The following is a 15,020-nucleotide window of genomic DNA, read 5'->3' on the forward strand; positions in this document are numbered from 1 at the left end:
CAGACATTGTCACAAGCATTATAACAAGATTGCCCGTCACTGGCCCTGTAAGCTGTGTGTTCCACTATCCAGACATTCAGTCACAAGCATTATAACAAGATTGCCGTCACTGACCCTGTAAGCTGTGTGTTCCACTATCCAGACATTCAGTCACAAGCATTATAACAAGATTGCCCGTCACTGGCCCTGTAAGCTGTGTGTTCCACTATCCAGACATTGTCACAAGCATTATAACAAGATTGCCCGTCACTGGCCCTGTAAGCTGTGTGTCCCTCTATCCAGACATTGTCACAAGCATTATAACAAGATTGCCGTCACTGGCCCTGTAAGCTGTGTGTTCCACTAGCCAGACCTTCAGTCACAAGCATTATAACAAGATTGCCCGTCACTGGCCCTGTAAGCTGTGTGTTCCACTATCCAGACATTGTCACAAGCATTATAACAAGATTGCCGTCACTGGCCCTGTAAGCTGTGTGTTCCACTATCCAGACATTCAGTCACAAGCATTATAACAAGATTGCCCGTCACTGGCCCTGTAAGCTGTGTGTCCCACTATCCAGACATTGTCACAAGCATTATAACAAGATTGCCGTCACTGGCCCTGTAAGCTGTGTGTTCCACTATCCAGACATTCAGTCACAAGCATTATAACAAGATTGCCCGTCACTGGCCCTGTAAGCTGTGTGTTCCACTATCCAGACATTCAGTCACAAGCATTATAACAAGATTGCCCGTCACTGACCCTGTAAGCTGTGTGTCCCACTATCCAGACATTCAGTCACAAGCATTATAACAAGATTGCCCGTCACTGGCCCTGTAAGCTGTGTGTTCCACTATCCAGACATTCAGTCACAAGCATTATAACAAGATTGCCGTCACTGGCCCTGTAAGCTGTGTGTTCCACTAGCCAGACCTTCAGTCACAAGCATTATAACAAGATTGCCCGTCACTGGCCCTGTAAGCTGTGTGTTCCACTATCCAGACATTGTCACAAGCATTATAACAAGATTGCCCGTCACTGACCCTGTAAGCTGTGTGTTCCACTATCCAGACATTCAGTCACAAGCATTATAACAAGATTGCCCGTCACTGGCCCTGTAAGCTGTGTGTTCCACTATCCAGACATTCAGTCACAAGCATTATAACAAGATTGCCCGTCACTGGCCCTGTAAGCTGTGTGTTCCACTATCCAGACATTGTCACAAGCATTATAACAAGATTGCCCGTCACTGGCCCTGTAAGCTGTGTGTTCCACTATCCAGACATTCAGTCACAAGCATTATAACAAGATTGCCCGTCACTGGCCCTGTAAGCTGTATGTTCCACTATCCAGACATTGTCACAAGCATTATAACAAGATTGCCCGTCACTGGCCCTGTAAGCTGTGTGTTCCACTATCCAGACATTCAGTCACAAGCATTATAACAAGATTGCCGTCACTGACCCTGTAAGCTGTGTGTTCCACTATCCAGACATTCAGTCACAAGCATTATAACAAGATTGCCGTCACTGGCCCTGTAAGCTGTGTGTTCCACTATCCAGACATTGTCACAAGCATTATAACAAGATTGCCCGTCACTGGCCCTGTAAGCTGTGTGTTCCACTATCCAGACATTGTCACAAGCATTATAACAAGATTGCCTGTCACTGGCCCTGTAAGCTGTGTGTTCCACTATCCAGACATTGTCACAAGCATTATAACAAGATTGCCTGTCACTGGCCCTGTAAGCTGTGTGTTCCACTATCCAGACATTCAATCACAAGCATTATAACAAGATTGCCCGTCACTGGCCCTGTAAGCTGTGTGTTCCACTATCCAGACATTGTCACAAGCATTATAACAAGATTGCCGTCACTGGCCCTGTAAGCTGTGTGTTCCACTATCCAGACATTCAGTCACAAGCATTATAACAAGATTGCCCGTCACTGGCCCTGTAAGCTGTGTGTTCCACTATCCAGACATTGTCACAAGCATTATAACAAGATTGCCCGTCACTGGCCCTGTAAGCTGTGTGTCCCACTATCCAGACATTGTCACAAGCATTATAACAAGATTGCCCGTCACTGGCCCTGTAAGCTGTGTGTTCCGCTATCCAGACATTGTCACAAGCATTATAACAAGATTGCCGTCACTGACCCTGTAAGCTGTGTGTTCCACTATCCAGACATTCAGTCACAAGCATTATAACAAGATTGCCTGTCACTGGCCCTGTAAGCTGTGTGTTCCACTATCCAGACATTCAGTCACAAGCATTATAACAAGATTGCCCGTCACTGGCCCTGTAAGCTGTGTGTTCCACTATCCAGACATTCAGTCACAAGCATTATAACAAGATTGCCGTCACTGACCCTGTAAGCTGTCCCTGTTTTTTCTAGGCTGCTCTTGGCGCTGGATTCTCAGATAAGACGCCTGCGCACACTGTCACCATGGCCTGTATATCATCCAATCAGGCAATGACTACAGGTACGACTCCTGGTTATTATCTACTTATTTTACATTCTATTAATGGAACATTTGGCTCTTTCCTGCTAGGTGAATATGGGTTTATATAAGCTCTGCAGTTTGTGTGTGTGTGTATAAATATATGTGTATATATTTTTGATGTGGTTATTTATATCAACTTTGTGTCCTGATCGATGTTTCGACCCTGGCGGGTCTTTTAAAGTAAAACAAGGGGATGCTGGGTATGTGCTAGATGCAGGGAGTATGGCTGCTGTGCGGTGCATGCTGGGATGTGCTAGATGCAGGGAGTCTGGCTGCGGTGCATGCTGGGATGGGTTGGATGCAGGGAGTCTGGCTGCTGTGTGGTGCATGCAGGGATGTGCTAGATGCAGGGAGTCTGGCTGCTGTGCGGTGCATGCTGGGATGTGCTAGATGCAGGGAGTCTGGCTGCTGTGCGGTGCATGCTGGGATGGGTTGGATGCAGGGAGTCTGGCTGCTGTGTGGTGCATGCTGGGATGTGCTAGATGCAGGGAGTCTGGCTGCTGTGCGGTTCATGCTGGGATGTGCTAGATGCAGGGAGTCTGGCTGCTGTGCGGTGCATGCTGGGATGTGCTAGATGCAGGGAGTCTGGCTGCTGTGCGGTTCATGCTGGGATGTGCTAGATGCAGGGAGTCTGGCTGCTGTGCGGTGCATGCTGGGATGGGTTGGATGCAGGGAGTCTGGCTGCTGTGTGGTGCATGCAGGGAGTCTGGCTGCTGTGCGGTGCATGCAGGGATGTGCTAGATGCAGGGAGTCTGGCTGCTGTGCGGTGCATGCTGGGATGTGCTAGATGCAGGGAGTCTGGCTGCTGTGCGGTGCATGCTGGGATGGGTTGGATGCAGGGAGTCTGGCTGCTGTGTGGTGCATGCTGGGATGTGCTAGATGCAGGGAGTCTGGCTGCTGTGCGGTTCATGCTGGGATGTGCTAGATTCAGGGAGTCTGGCTGCTGTGCGGTGCATGCTGGGATGTGCTAGATGCAGGGAGTCTGGCTGCTGTGCGGTGCATGCTGGGATGTGCTAGATGCAGGGAGTCTGGCTGCTGTGCGGTGCATGCTGGGATGTGCTAGATGCAGGGAGTCTGGCTGCTGTGCTGTGCATGCTGGGATGGGTTGGATGCAGGGAGTCTGGCTGCTGTGTGGTGCATGCAGGGATGTGCTAGATGCAGGGAGTCTGGCTGCTGTGCGGTGCATGCTGGGATGTGCTAGATGGCTGGCTGCTGTGTCTGGCTGCTGTGCGGTGCATGCTGGGATGGGTTGGATGCAGGGAGTCTGGCTGCTGTGCGGTGCATGCTGGGATGTGCTAGATGCAGTGCATGCTGGGATGTGCTAGATGCAGGGAGTCTGGCTGCTGTGTGGTGCATGCTGGGATGGGTTGGATGCAGGGAGTCAAGATCTTGAAAAAGACCTGCCAGGGTTGAAACGTCGATCAGGACACAAAGTTGATTTGAATAAAGCACATTGAAAACGACCGCTGAGTGCACCCCTTTGCTCCAAGTTTATATATGGATGCAGGTTGCAACGAGGCAAGTTCCACATTTATTGAGAATTCAGGGTACCAAGATTATCTGTGGAGTGGTGGGAAGGTCATGCAAACGCTGACCTCGGACGGTATGGAGCCAGGTAAGGGGTGTTCCTTAAATAGGTAAGTGTATAATCATAAGCCCCTCTCATAATTACAGGCCACACTGCCTTAATACTTGTGTTGGGGGCACATAGCCGTATAAGGAGTAAGTTCCAGTATAAGCATAGGATAGTATAAAAAGATCAAGTCGGTTGTGGTGTGCCAGGACCGACAATACGGTAGGCCTGCAAATAAAGAGGGCAAAAAGTGAATAATCAAAGCTTTAATTCAGTCAACAAATACATACAAATTAACCAGACATTTCCTTTAATGCATTCCTTATTTCTTATACTGGTTTGGGTATGGATCGTGTGCAAGCAGAAGATTTATATCGCCCCATTGATTCGCTATTGTGCACTGGTATGTTGGTGCTGGAGGCTGTGGAGGCCGCCCCTATACGGAAGGAGTGACCCGAGTAGGTAGAAGGGTTGTGGCCTAGCTGGGTTAACAGAGATCTGACGTATCTCATGAATGTAGCGGTAGTAAGCACTGAGCCTTGTAATACAAATAATGGTTGTGTGGTAGGGCACCATTTATTGTGGGTAGGATAATGTTATTTCTACTGGTGGTGCATGTTGGCTCGTTTTGGACTGTGGTAGAGCCAATGTGTAGTGATGCATGTGTTTGCGTAGGTGGGATCGTTGAAGACATCTATCTATCTGTCTGAGTGGTGGTGATGGTGGTAAACGCTCTTGGCCTGAGAACCATAGCAGGCTATTAAATTAAATGGGTGTAAATCTAACAGGTCAGATAAGGATTGGAAAAGTTGGTTGTCTATTGTCTGAAAGGTACGTGTGGGATCTGATTTCTGAATACATCGGAGTATGTTTTTTTTTTGTTTTTTTTTTTATCTGGTATGATGACATGAAGCTATGGTTGTTTGGCCATAGGGTTAGAATGTGGTGTTTAATGCCTGTCAAAAATAATTTAATGGTGTTGTAATATAGTTGTAGTCTAAGATGGCAAAAAGAAGCAAAACCCAGGATAGCTGTCATGACAAAAGGTTGGGATATGTTGTGTTCCAATAGGAATCTTTTAAACAAGGTGAAGGCTCTGCTGTACGTCCTACGAGTATTGGATGAAAGTGCGAATTGGGACAGTTCCCTGCTATGTTGCATGAGTAGGTCTAATCCATGATTAGATGCTGTGGCTGCTTGAGAGGCTGTAGGAAGTGCTTGATGAAATGCCTGGAATTTAAATCAAGACAAATTGTCAGCGGCTATGTTACAAACACCCGGTACATGAAAGCAAACCAAATAGGGTAGATCTCAAAAAGAGCTGAGGTAGTGGAGAAACATTCTAAATCCTGGACTTCTACAGGCCAACTACCCCAAAGCCATTCATTCTCGTAGATTGCTGCAAAACCCGTGGTAGACGCCACGTCTGACCATATGGTTGGTGAAGTGTCAGACAATCCTGGGAGGAACACGCTTTTACCATTCCATGTGGTTAAGAAACCCTTCCACATGTGTAGGTCTGCCGTGGCTTGGGTATCTAGGGACAGCCTATGATCGTCATGTCGGAAGTGTGGAAAAAGGCAAAGCAGTCTGGATATGAAAGCGCAGCCTTTTGGTATGATGCGCATGGCAAAATTTAAGGAACCTAGTAGGGATTGTAACTCCTTACGATTGCATGAACCTAGCAGAAGATAGTGCAGGACCGGTTAGAATGTTCCCTATTTTGTCTTGTGGTAAACTTGCTTGCATGGATTAGTCTTTGTTTGAGGGAAGATTTCCATGTGACAATCCAATGGGGTTCGTGCGCCATACTGTAAATGGTGGTGATTTGAAAGGCCCAAGTAGAAACCCCTCTGCAATTTCTTGGGCTTTGAGTGTGTCTACAGCCGTTGGGTTCTGCTGTGCTGACTGCAGGTTAGTGGATTCTAGATTCCCTGAAGGTATATGTACGATGCCTGTATGGAAACCATTTGAAAATTCATAGATTAGGAAATCTACTAAATGTCTGGAAGGGTGATGAGTCGGTAGTGCTGAAAATGCATTAATGTTTACAGACGTTGGGTACGGTTTAGGGTACATTTTATTGGGACACATGGTTTTTGCATGTGCCCTGAAACATTTTAAACATCTATGCAACAGTCTGCATGCACTGTAACTACACGTACCAACATTACAATTGTTGCAAATCTATGATTTGCCAAAAGAAATAATGGGATGACCCAATTTGTCTCTGGTAGTTCTCTCTGTTCTACCAGAGGTGCTAGTGCTTGGAGCATGAGAGTGATCTCGTCTGCTGTGTTTGGACAAAAATTGGTCGTGTGGGTAGTGGGAGAGCAGGATGCACAAGTTGGTGTCTTAAGACCTGTGTGACCAAAGTGTCTGCAGAAAATCTCTGTATCCAGCTTGCTCCAGTTAGTTCTGTTACCAAATTGGGAGAGCGCGCCAGACACTTTGGCTGAAAGACCTATGGTAGTCATAAAATGCGGTACCACCATATTTGTTTCCTATGTCTACCAGCTTGTGCATATATAGGTCAAATTCTTCCCTTCTGTTAGGGTACACTGCACAAATCACATCTCTGTAAATACCAAATGCCAAAACAAACTCAGGGATGGTCAGTTTCCTGTTTAACCTTAAATCCCTGGATCTGACCACCAGATACATCATCATAAGCAGCATACGTTTTATTTTCGACAATATCCTGGGAGGCAATTGGCAGAGATGCTAAGTTGACATTTTTACCTTCCAGGATATCTTTCTTAATGTGTGCTGGAATCATATGTGCAGGGTTAACGTCCTGAGTGTCAGAAGAATTGATTGAACCCGCTAACTGAGTTTCGGTTGATGCTGGTTGTACTATAGCGGGAGGCCCAGCCTTTGTGAGGGCTGTGGTGATCGACTCGAGATTTTCCAGTCTGTCATTCACTTTGCTCATGGAATTCATGAGTGATGATAGCATAGCATGTATGTCACCCGAATTGGTGTTGCTGGTGCCTCCCCCCACCTCTGTTATCCGTTGATGTGCGGAGCAGCTTAAATAGTTCCGCTTTATAAGTGATACCTTTTCATTGGCTCGTAGAGAGTGATAAAGGGATCACGTATAAAAAAAAATTATAAATTTTTTTTAATGTCTCTATCTCTATTTGTTTCCAGCGGTGGGTCTGATTGCATCGGGTCAGTGTGACGTGATTGTGGCTGGAGGAGTGGAATTCATGTCTGATGTTCCCATTCGCCACAGCAGGAAGATGAGGAAGGCTATGCTAAGTCTCAATAAGGCCAAGACCCTGGGACAGAGGCTTTCTGTGGTCTCCAGAATTCGACCTGATTTCTTTGCTCCTGAGGTAACTTTCACCAAACTGTGACCGTAATGTCCATCTAGAGGTTTAGGGATTTTTGAATGTGCTTTCTCAGGTCATGGGATTTTAAAGCCTCGAATTGCTTTAAGATGAAACCATCACTCAGTGCCTCCAATCTATGGTTTGCAGAGCAGAGAAGGCCTTGTGAACTACTGCTGTGTTTCTCTTTAGAATTGTTACTGAAACACCATCATTTACTAGTAAATTGGTGACTATCAATGTGTGAACATTGATCCTGACTGGATTGCTTGCTCATGTCTGGACAGCCTTGTTTCACACATGCCTCTTGCCTGGATTGATTGCTTGTATCTGGCAAGTTTGAAATAATTGCTCTGGTTCTCCTATAGCTCCCAGCGGTTGCCGAATTCTCAACCAGTGAGACCATGGGGCACTCTGCAGACCGGCTGGCAGCGGCATTCTCTGTCTCACGAGTGGAACAAGATGAATACGCCCTTCGCTCTCACACCCTGGCCCAAAAAGCACAAGATGCTGGCTTCCTGTCGGACATCATCCCCTACAAAGTCCCAGGTAACGTGGCTTTTCCTCTGTGTTTAGTACTGTGTTGGGAAGCTTGGGTGTAAATCTGGGCGGCATGTTTTTCCAGCAGACCCCAAACCGAACGGTCATTATCCAGCCCAGAACTCGTGCTTCCGGTTGGCGCTCCAATTACTCTGCTGGAGGTTAAGTTACACCTTGGCAGCAGAGGGGTTAGACTCTGTATGTTTCATAGAGACAGTCATTGAAGTGGTCGCTTCGAGTGACTCTCTAGCGCTGACTTTTTATAAATGAATCCAGCCCTAGTTCGATTTGTCCCTTTTTTATCTATAGGATTTCTATAGACTAATTACCGCCACCCATCATTTCAGGTAAAAATACAGTGGATAAAGATAACGGCATCCGCCCATCTTCTATGGAACAGTTGTCAAAACTGAAACCAGCGTTTATTAAACCTCATGGGACAGTCACTGCGGCAAACTCCTCCTTCCTGGTAACTATTTCCATGGGATGTGTGATATGAAATATCTGATTATGAAAGTTGTGTTTTTTTTTTTGTTTAGGTATACCCCACATTAATTTTATTCACTTTTGGTGCATCCTGATGATATTAGCGCTGCACTTTATATTTTTTTGTTTTGGATGGTTATTGGTGGTGTATTTGGAAGATGTGATGGACCGCCTGGCACCCTGACCGGGTTCCTCCGCTAATCACTGCCTCCTGTGCTCAGAGTACTCCAAGCATTCCACCAGACATCAGCACTGTACTACCCACTTCCAGCTCTACAGCTTGGCTGGGGTCTCTCCTTCCTCCACCCACCCTGGACCCAAGACCAGGATCCAGCTTCCAGTGGGTAGACCTCTCCCAATCCAGAGAGGTATAGCAGTGTAGCTCTTACAAGAGCTAGTGATTTATAGCAATCCAAAGAACAATCCCAAGAGTAGGGGTTATAGCTGGTATAGCTGTTCCCTACAATCACGAGACGAGGCTGCGTGTTGAGGGGAAGCAGGAACTCATTTATTGGCAGGTCAAGTGGCTTTATATGCAGGTCACCATGCAAGGGGCACTCCCTCCTGGACCGGAAAGTACACTACAGTAAAAACATACACAGGATGACATTGGCTCTCAGGTCCAGGACACTGCCATACAAAATAGGTCAATCCCTACCCTGTGCCTGCACATGCAATACAACACCCCCCCAAAAGTACCCTTAAGTACACCTCCTCTGATAGCCCGATCTGGGGGAGAAACATATCCAAAAATCACCCAGACCGGTTGAGGGGTTTGGAGTTTAAATGGAAGTCATTTTGACCGACCGTGCACATGGTCCTATGCCCAAAACCGTTCCTGGGACTTGGGGCCAGCGGTCGGTCTCTCTTTATGGAGTACAAAAGTACATAAATCACATACATTTTTAAAGGGCCCGTAGGCTTTTGGCAGGAGACTGGCAAGCAGGCCCCTCCAAGAACACGTGGAGAGGCATTTCTGCCACAGAAGATTCTACACTTAAACGTTCTAGCTGCTACGTTGATTAATTTTGGATTTCAATATTTTTCATTTAGCGATTTGGTTATATTTATGACAATTTGTTTAATCCAAGTTTGCAGCCCTCACATGTACTTGAGTGGCCCCTGTTATTGGTATGGAACTTTTATACTGATCCTTTATACTCTGACTGCTACATGGAGCTTTCCATGAGTGAGAGCTGTGCTGTGCCCGTGAGGATTCGGCAGCGCTGTTTCAGTTGTGGTGGCTGTTAATGAAGTCTATGGTGAAGTGTGAGCATTGTGGTGTCTGCGAGGAGTGGGAGCTGAACGGTGTCTGTGGGGATGCTGCAGTTGCATAGAAACTGTAGTTGTAGCATAGTGCATGCCAGGATGTGCTAGATGCAGGGAGGCTGGCTATGTGGTGGTGCATGCCAGCATGTGCTAGATGCAGGGATGCAGGGAGGCTGGGTATGTGGTGGTGCATGCTGGGATGTGCTAGATGCAGGGAGGCTGGCTATGTGGTGGTGCATGCCAGGATGTGCTAGATGCAGGGATGCAGGGTGGCTGGGTATGTGGTGGTGCATGCTGGGATGTGCTAGATGCAGGGAGGCTGGCTGCTGTGCGGTTCATGGTGGGATGTGGTGATGCAGGCAGTCTGGCTGCTGTGTGGTTCATGCTGGGATGTGGTAGATGCAGGGAGGCTGGCTGCTGTGCGGTTCATGCTGGGATGTGGTAGATGCAGGGAGGCTGGCTGCTGTGTGGTTCATGCTGGGATGTGGTAGATGCAGGGAGGCTGGCTGCTGTGCGGTTCATGCTGGGATGTGGTAGATGCAGGGAGGCTGGCTGCTGTGTGGTTCATGCTGGGATGTGGTAGATGCAGGGAGGCTGGCTGCTGTGCGGTTCATGCTGGGATGTGGTAGATGCAGGGAGGCTGGCTGCTGTGCGGTGCATGCTGGGATGTGGTAGATGCAGGCAGTCTGGCTGCTGTGTGGTTCATGCTGGGATGTGGTAGATGCAGGGAGGCTGGCTGCTGTGCGGTTCATGCTGGGATGTGGTCGATGCAGGCAGTCTGGCTATGTGGTGGTGCATGCTGGGATGTGCTAGATGCAGGGAGTCTGGCTGCTGTGTGGTTCATGCTGGGATGTGGTAGATGCAGGGAGGCTGGCTGCTGTGTGGTTCATGCTGGGATGTGGTAGATGCAGGGAGGCTGGCTGCTGTGCGGTTCATGCTGGGATGTGGTCGATGCAGGCAGTCTGGCTGCTGTGCGGTTCATGCTGGGATGTGGTCGATGCAGGCAGTCTGGCTATGTGGTGGTGCATGCTGGGATGTGCTAGATGCAGGGAGTCTGGCTGCTGTGTGGTTCATGCTGGGATGTGGTAGATGCAGGGAGGCTGGCTGCTGTGTGGTTCATGCTGGGATGTGGTAGATGCAGGGAGGCTGGCTGCTGTGCGGTTCATGCTGGGATGTGGTCGATGCAGGCAGTCTGGCTGCTGTGCAGTTCATGCTGGGATGTGGTCGATGCAGGCAGTCTGGCTATGTGGTGGTGCATGCTGGGATGTGCTAGATGCAGGGAGTCTGGCTGCTGTGTGGTTCATGCTGGGATGTGGTAGATGCAGGGAGGCTGGCTGCTGTGTGGTTCATGCTGGGATGTGGTAGATGCAGGGAGGCTGGCTGCTGTGCGGTTCATGCTGGGATGTGGTAGATGCAGGCAGTCTGGCTGCTGTGCGGTTCATGCTGGGATGTGCTAGATGCAGGGAGTCTGGCTGCTGTGTGGTTCATGCTGGGATGTGGTAGATGCAGGGAGGCTGGCTGCTGTGTGGTTCATGCTGGGATGTGGTAGATGCAGGGAGGCTGGCTGCTGTGCGGTTCATGCTGGGATGTGGTAGATGCAGGGAGGCTGGCTGCTGTGTGGTTCGTGCTGGGATGTGGTAGATGCAGGGAGGCTGGCTGCTGTGCGGTTCATGCTGGGATGTGGTAGATGCAGGGAGGCTGGCTGCTGTGTGGTTCGTGCTGGGATGTGGTAGATGCAGGGAGTCTGGCTGCTGTGCGGTGCATGCTGGGATGTGCTAGATGCAGGGAGGCTGGCTATGTGGTGGTGCATGCTGGGATGTGCTAGATGCAGGGAGTCTGGCTATGTGGTGGTGCATGCCAGGATGTGCTAGATGCAGGGAGGCTGGCTATGTGGCGGTTCATGCTGGGATGTGGTAGATGCAGGGAGGCTGGCTGCTGTGTGGTTCATGCTGGGATGTGGTAGATGCAGGGAGGCTGGCTGCTGTGCGGTTCATGCTGGGATGTGCTAGCTGACTGGTTGTTGTATCTTTTAAACCTGGAAAGCTCTTACAAATGGGTCACGTTGTCTTGTTTCAGACCGATGGTGCGTCGGCGGTTCTGATTATGTCTGAGGAGAAAGCTCTAGCTTTGGGTTACAAGCCTAAGGCTTATCTCCGGTGAGTTGGACAATGAGTTCTTGTTTTGTTTTTTTTGTTTTTTTTTGTTCCAGGTCTGATAACTGAATTGCTTTTTTGTCCAATTAGGGATTTTGTTTTCGTGTCTCAGGATCCTAAGGACCAGCTTCTTCTGGGGTAAGTGCGTTTCCAAAATGTCAAAGCAGCAGTAACTTTGCTCGATGAGAATTGCTGATTTAATTGTAAGAGCAGGTGAGAAATGTTTCCAAACTCTGCAAATTAACAAACATTTTGGTAAATTAAACCGCATTTGAAGCCTATGGGATTGGCTAATGCTTTGCTCAATTCAGAGATGTAAATGATAATCGAACTAAACCGTGAGTCACAGGGTGTGACTTTTTTATTTTTTAAGCCAGAGACCACTTATTTCTTTACATGGGGACACATGAAGATGTCCTCTCTGGCCCCCATCTAACATACCATTTGTCTGCGGCAGGGCTAAAGGAAGTAAATAAATAGCCAACCCGGAGTGCCAAAATGGGAGACATGTAGTTCAAAAGTTATGTGTGTCTGTGAATGCAACGGTCTGCAAAAAATCAAATGATGTAATGTGAAATCCCCAATATGAGACGGAAACGCCAACGTTTGGGAAAGCGTATTAAAGTGGCCGATATTGTAGTCATTCAAACTATGGCTTGGATTTAATACGCTTTCCAATGATTCCACTCGGTTAGCACAAAACCTTCCAAATGGTGATCTGCAGCACTCGCCATTACAGTCTGATTTTTTTTTTTTTTTTTTTTTTTTATGTGACTCATTTGGAAAGCTAATTAGATTGAGGCCTGTGTTTGTTCTGAATATTGCTCCCTTGGCTGACTGTGTGTAGCAAGGCCAGATAAGGAGACGTTGCTCTTCTCAATCCATTATCTAGATACAAACCAAAGTACATTCCCAAGATAATATGAACTCCTAGAAATCGTGCACTTGGTGTGTCATTAACTGGCTCTGTAACTAGTGATATATTAGAGCTGCTAGTTAGCAAGCTGGCATTCCATATAATATCAAAGGGCAAAAATAAGTAGCTAGTTTCCATGGTGACTGCTCCTCTTTTAAAACATTGCCCCCGATTTTATTTTGTTAAACACAAAATCTTTTACATTTGTTGTTTTGAAATTCCTTGGCTGACATCATTCAGACATTTAATATAAATGTAAATCCCACCCCAGTTTGTTGTATTGCTTGCTGTCTGCCTGCTCTGTATTCTGTGTTTGCTATTGTTGTCACTCCCATATAAGAAATACGTGTTGGTACGATGCAGTGTTCCCCCTTGCCATGTTTGTCCGTATCTTTCCTTCATACCTCAAATTAATGAGCCATTTCTGTTCCAGCCCATCATATGCAACTCCCAAAGTGCTGGAGAGAGCTGGACTGTCCCTCGCTGACATTGATGTCTTTGAATTCCATGAGGCTTTTGCTGTAAGTTAATCTCTGAAATCTCTCCTTGTTCGTAAGGAAATCGCTGTGAATGACCGATGGATGAGGATTTCCTTACGAACGCTACTGACACTTGGGGTTATAAGAACATAAATAAATTAAATAATTTAAAAGAATGAGGTGAAAGTAACCAGTTCCTCAGGCTGTGTTGTGGTAGACTAGTGGCTCCTCTTTAATTTTTCACACTGTCAGAATTCTTTCTAGATTGGAGAGCACCTAGTAGGCTTTTTAAATTAAATTAAAATACATGCATGGTAATTTGCTAAAGTGTCCATTTTCAAATTCTAGGCCACAGTAGCCAAATTGAAAGCAGAATTTACATTTTTTCAGCTCATATATTTTGACCGTAAATTTCAAATGACTTTAAAGGGACACTATAGTCTCCTGAACAACTTTAGCTTAATGAAGCAGTTTTGGTGTATAGAACATGCCCCTGCAGCCTCACTGCTCAATCCTCTGCCATTTAGGAGTTAAATCCCTTTGTTTATGAACCCTAGTCACACCTCCCTGCATGTGACTTGCACAGCCTTCCATAAACACTTCCTGTAAAGAGAGCCCTATTTAGGCTTTCGTTATTGCAAGTTCTGTTTAATTAAGATTTTCTTATCCCCTGCTATGTTAATAGCTTGCTAGACCCTGCAAGAGCTTCCTGTATGTGATTAAAGTTCAATTTAGAGATTGAGATACAATTATTTAAGGTAAATTACATCTGTTTGAAAATGAAACCAGTTTTTTTTTTTTCATGCAGGCTCTGTCAATCATAGCCAGGGGAGGTGTGGCTAGGGCTTCATAAACAGAAACAAAGTGATTTAACTCCTAAATGACAGTGAATTGAGCAGTGAAATTGCAGGGGAATGATCTATACACTAAAACTGCTTTATTTAGCTAGAGTAAGTTAGGTGACTATAGTGTCCCTTTAAAGCACTTTTCTCCTTTTTAGTAAATAACCCTGTCGGGCTTCTCTTCATGTCCGAGAATGTTTGACGCCTAGGTGGTACCGTGCATTTTGTGTTAACAGATCGGAGCATCAGAAAGCCTCTGTTCAGTTTGTTTATGTATGTCTATATATAAATACAATGTTAATGATCTGCACACCAGTCAAGCCATAAGACTTGCTTTTCCCACAGAAATCACCAATTTGCTGTGATGATACTACTGCAAAGGATTCTGGGCTGGCATATGCAAATTAGTTTAACAAAGAATCACATTTTTGCCTCATTTCATTTTAAACATTTTTGATTCCCAAGCGCTACCAAAACTCAATAGCAAACCAGTAACCAGCCTCATGCTGAAGGATTTTTTTTTTTTTTTTTTTTTTTTTTTTTAGTTCTCCATGTCCTTTTCACTGTAAATGTAACCAATCTGGCAAAATTCCATGTGAAAAAACGGAAATGCAAGCCTTTTATTTGACCATGTAACTTTAAAAACAAAAAAACTTAATCTGTACGTTATACTCGGGAGACTTCGCTGAATATATAGATCAGTGTTTCAAAAAAGTAAAACGTATCACAACAACTATATCCTCAGTGACCGTGTCGTTTTTGTGTGAAAAAGGCAAAAAAATGCCACTTTCACTGACTATCATTGTTGTGATGTTTTAAAACACTAATCTTTGTGTTCAGGTTTTATAATGTCTTGGAAAGTTACAGGGTTAAATACAAGGCTTGCGAACCAAATTCTCTGGAATTTCTGCCTGGGTTGTCGGGCAAGCCCCTTAAATTGTA

General features: G+C 46.4%; 1 protein-coding gene across 2 annotated transcripts in view; it reads left to right on the forward strand.

The window, feature by feature from the left end:
* The window catches only part of HADHB (hydroxyacyl-CoA dehydrogenase trifunctional multienzyme complex subunit beta), a 28,061-nt gene that overhangs the window by 10,456 nt on the left and 2,585 nt on the right, over positions 1-15,020 (forward strand). For both annotated transcript variants that reach the window (XM_063441941.1, XM_063441942.1), the window contains exons 7-13: positions 2,377-2,464; positions 7,212-7,399; positions 7,762-7,942; positions 8,281-8,402; positions 11,765-11,844; positions 11,932-11,979; positions 13,191-13,278. In XM_063441941.1, coding sequence (XP_063298011.1) covers positions 2,377-2,464; positions 7,212-7,399; positions 7,762-7,942; positions 8,281-8,402; positions 11,765-11,844; positions 11,932-11,979; positions 13,191-13,278 — 795 coding nt within the window. The remainder of the gene's footprint in view (positions 1-2,376; positions 2,465-7,211; positions 7,400-7,761; positions 7,943-8,280; positions 8,403-11,764; positions 11,845-11,931; positions 11,980-13,190; positions 13,279-15,020) is intronic.

Source organism: Pelobates fuscus, chromosome 2, assembly GCF_036172605.1.
Source record: "Pelobates fuscus isolate aPelFus1 chromosome 2, aPelFus1.pri, whole genome shotgun sequence".
Lineage (NCBI taxonomy): Eukaryota > Metazoa > Chordata > Amphibia > Anura > Pelobatidae > Pelobates > Pelobates fuscus.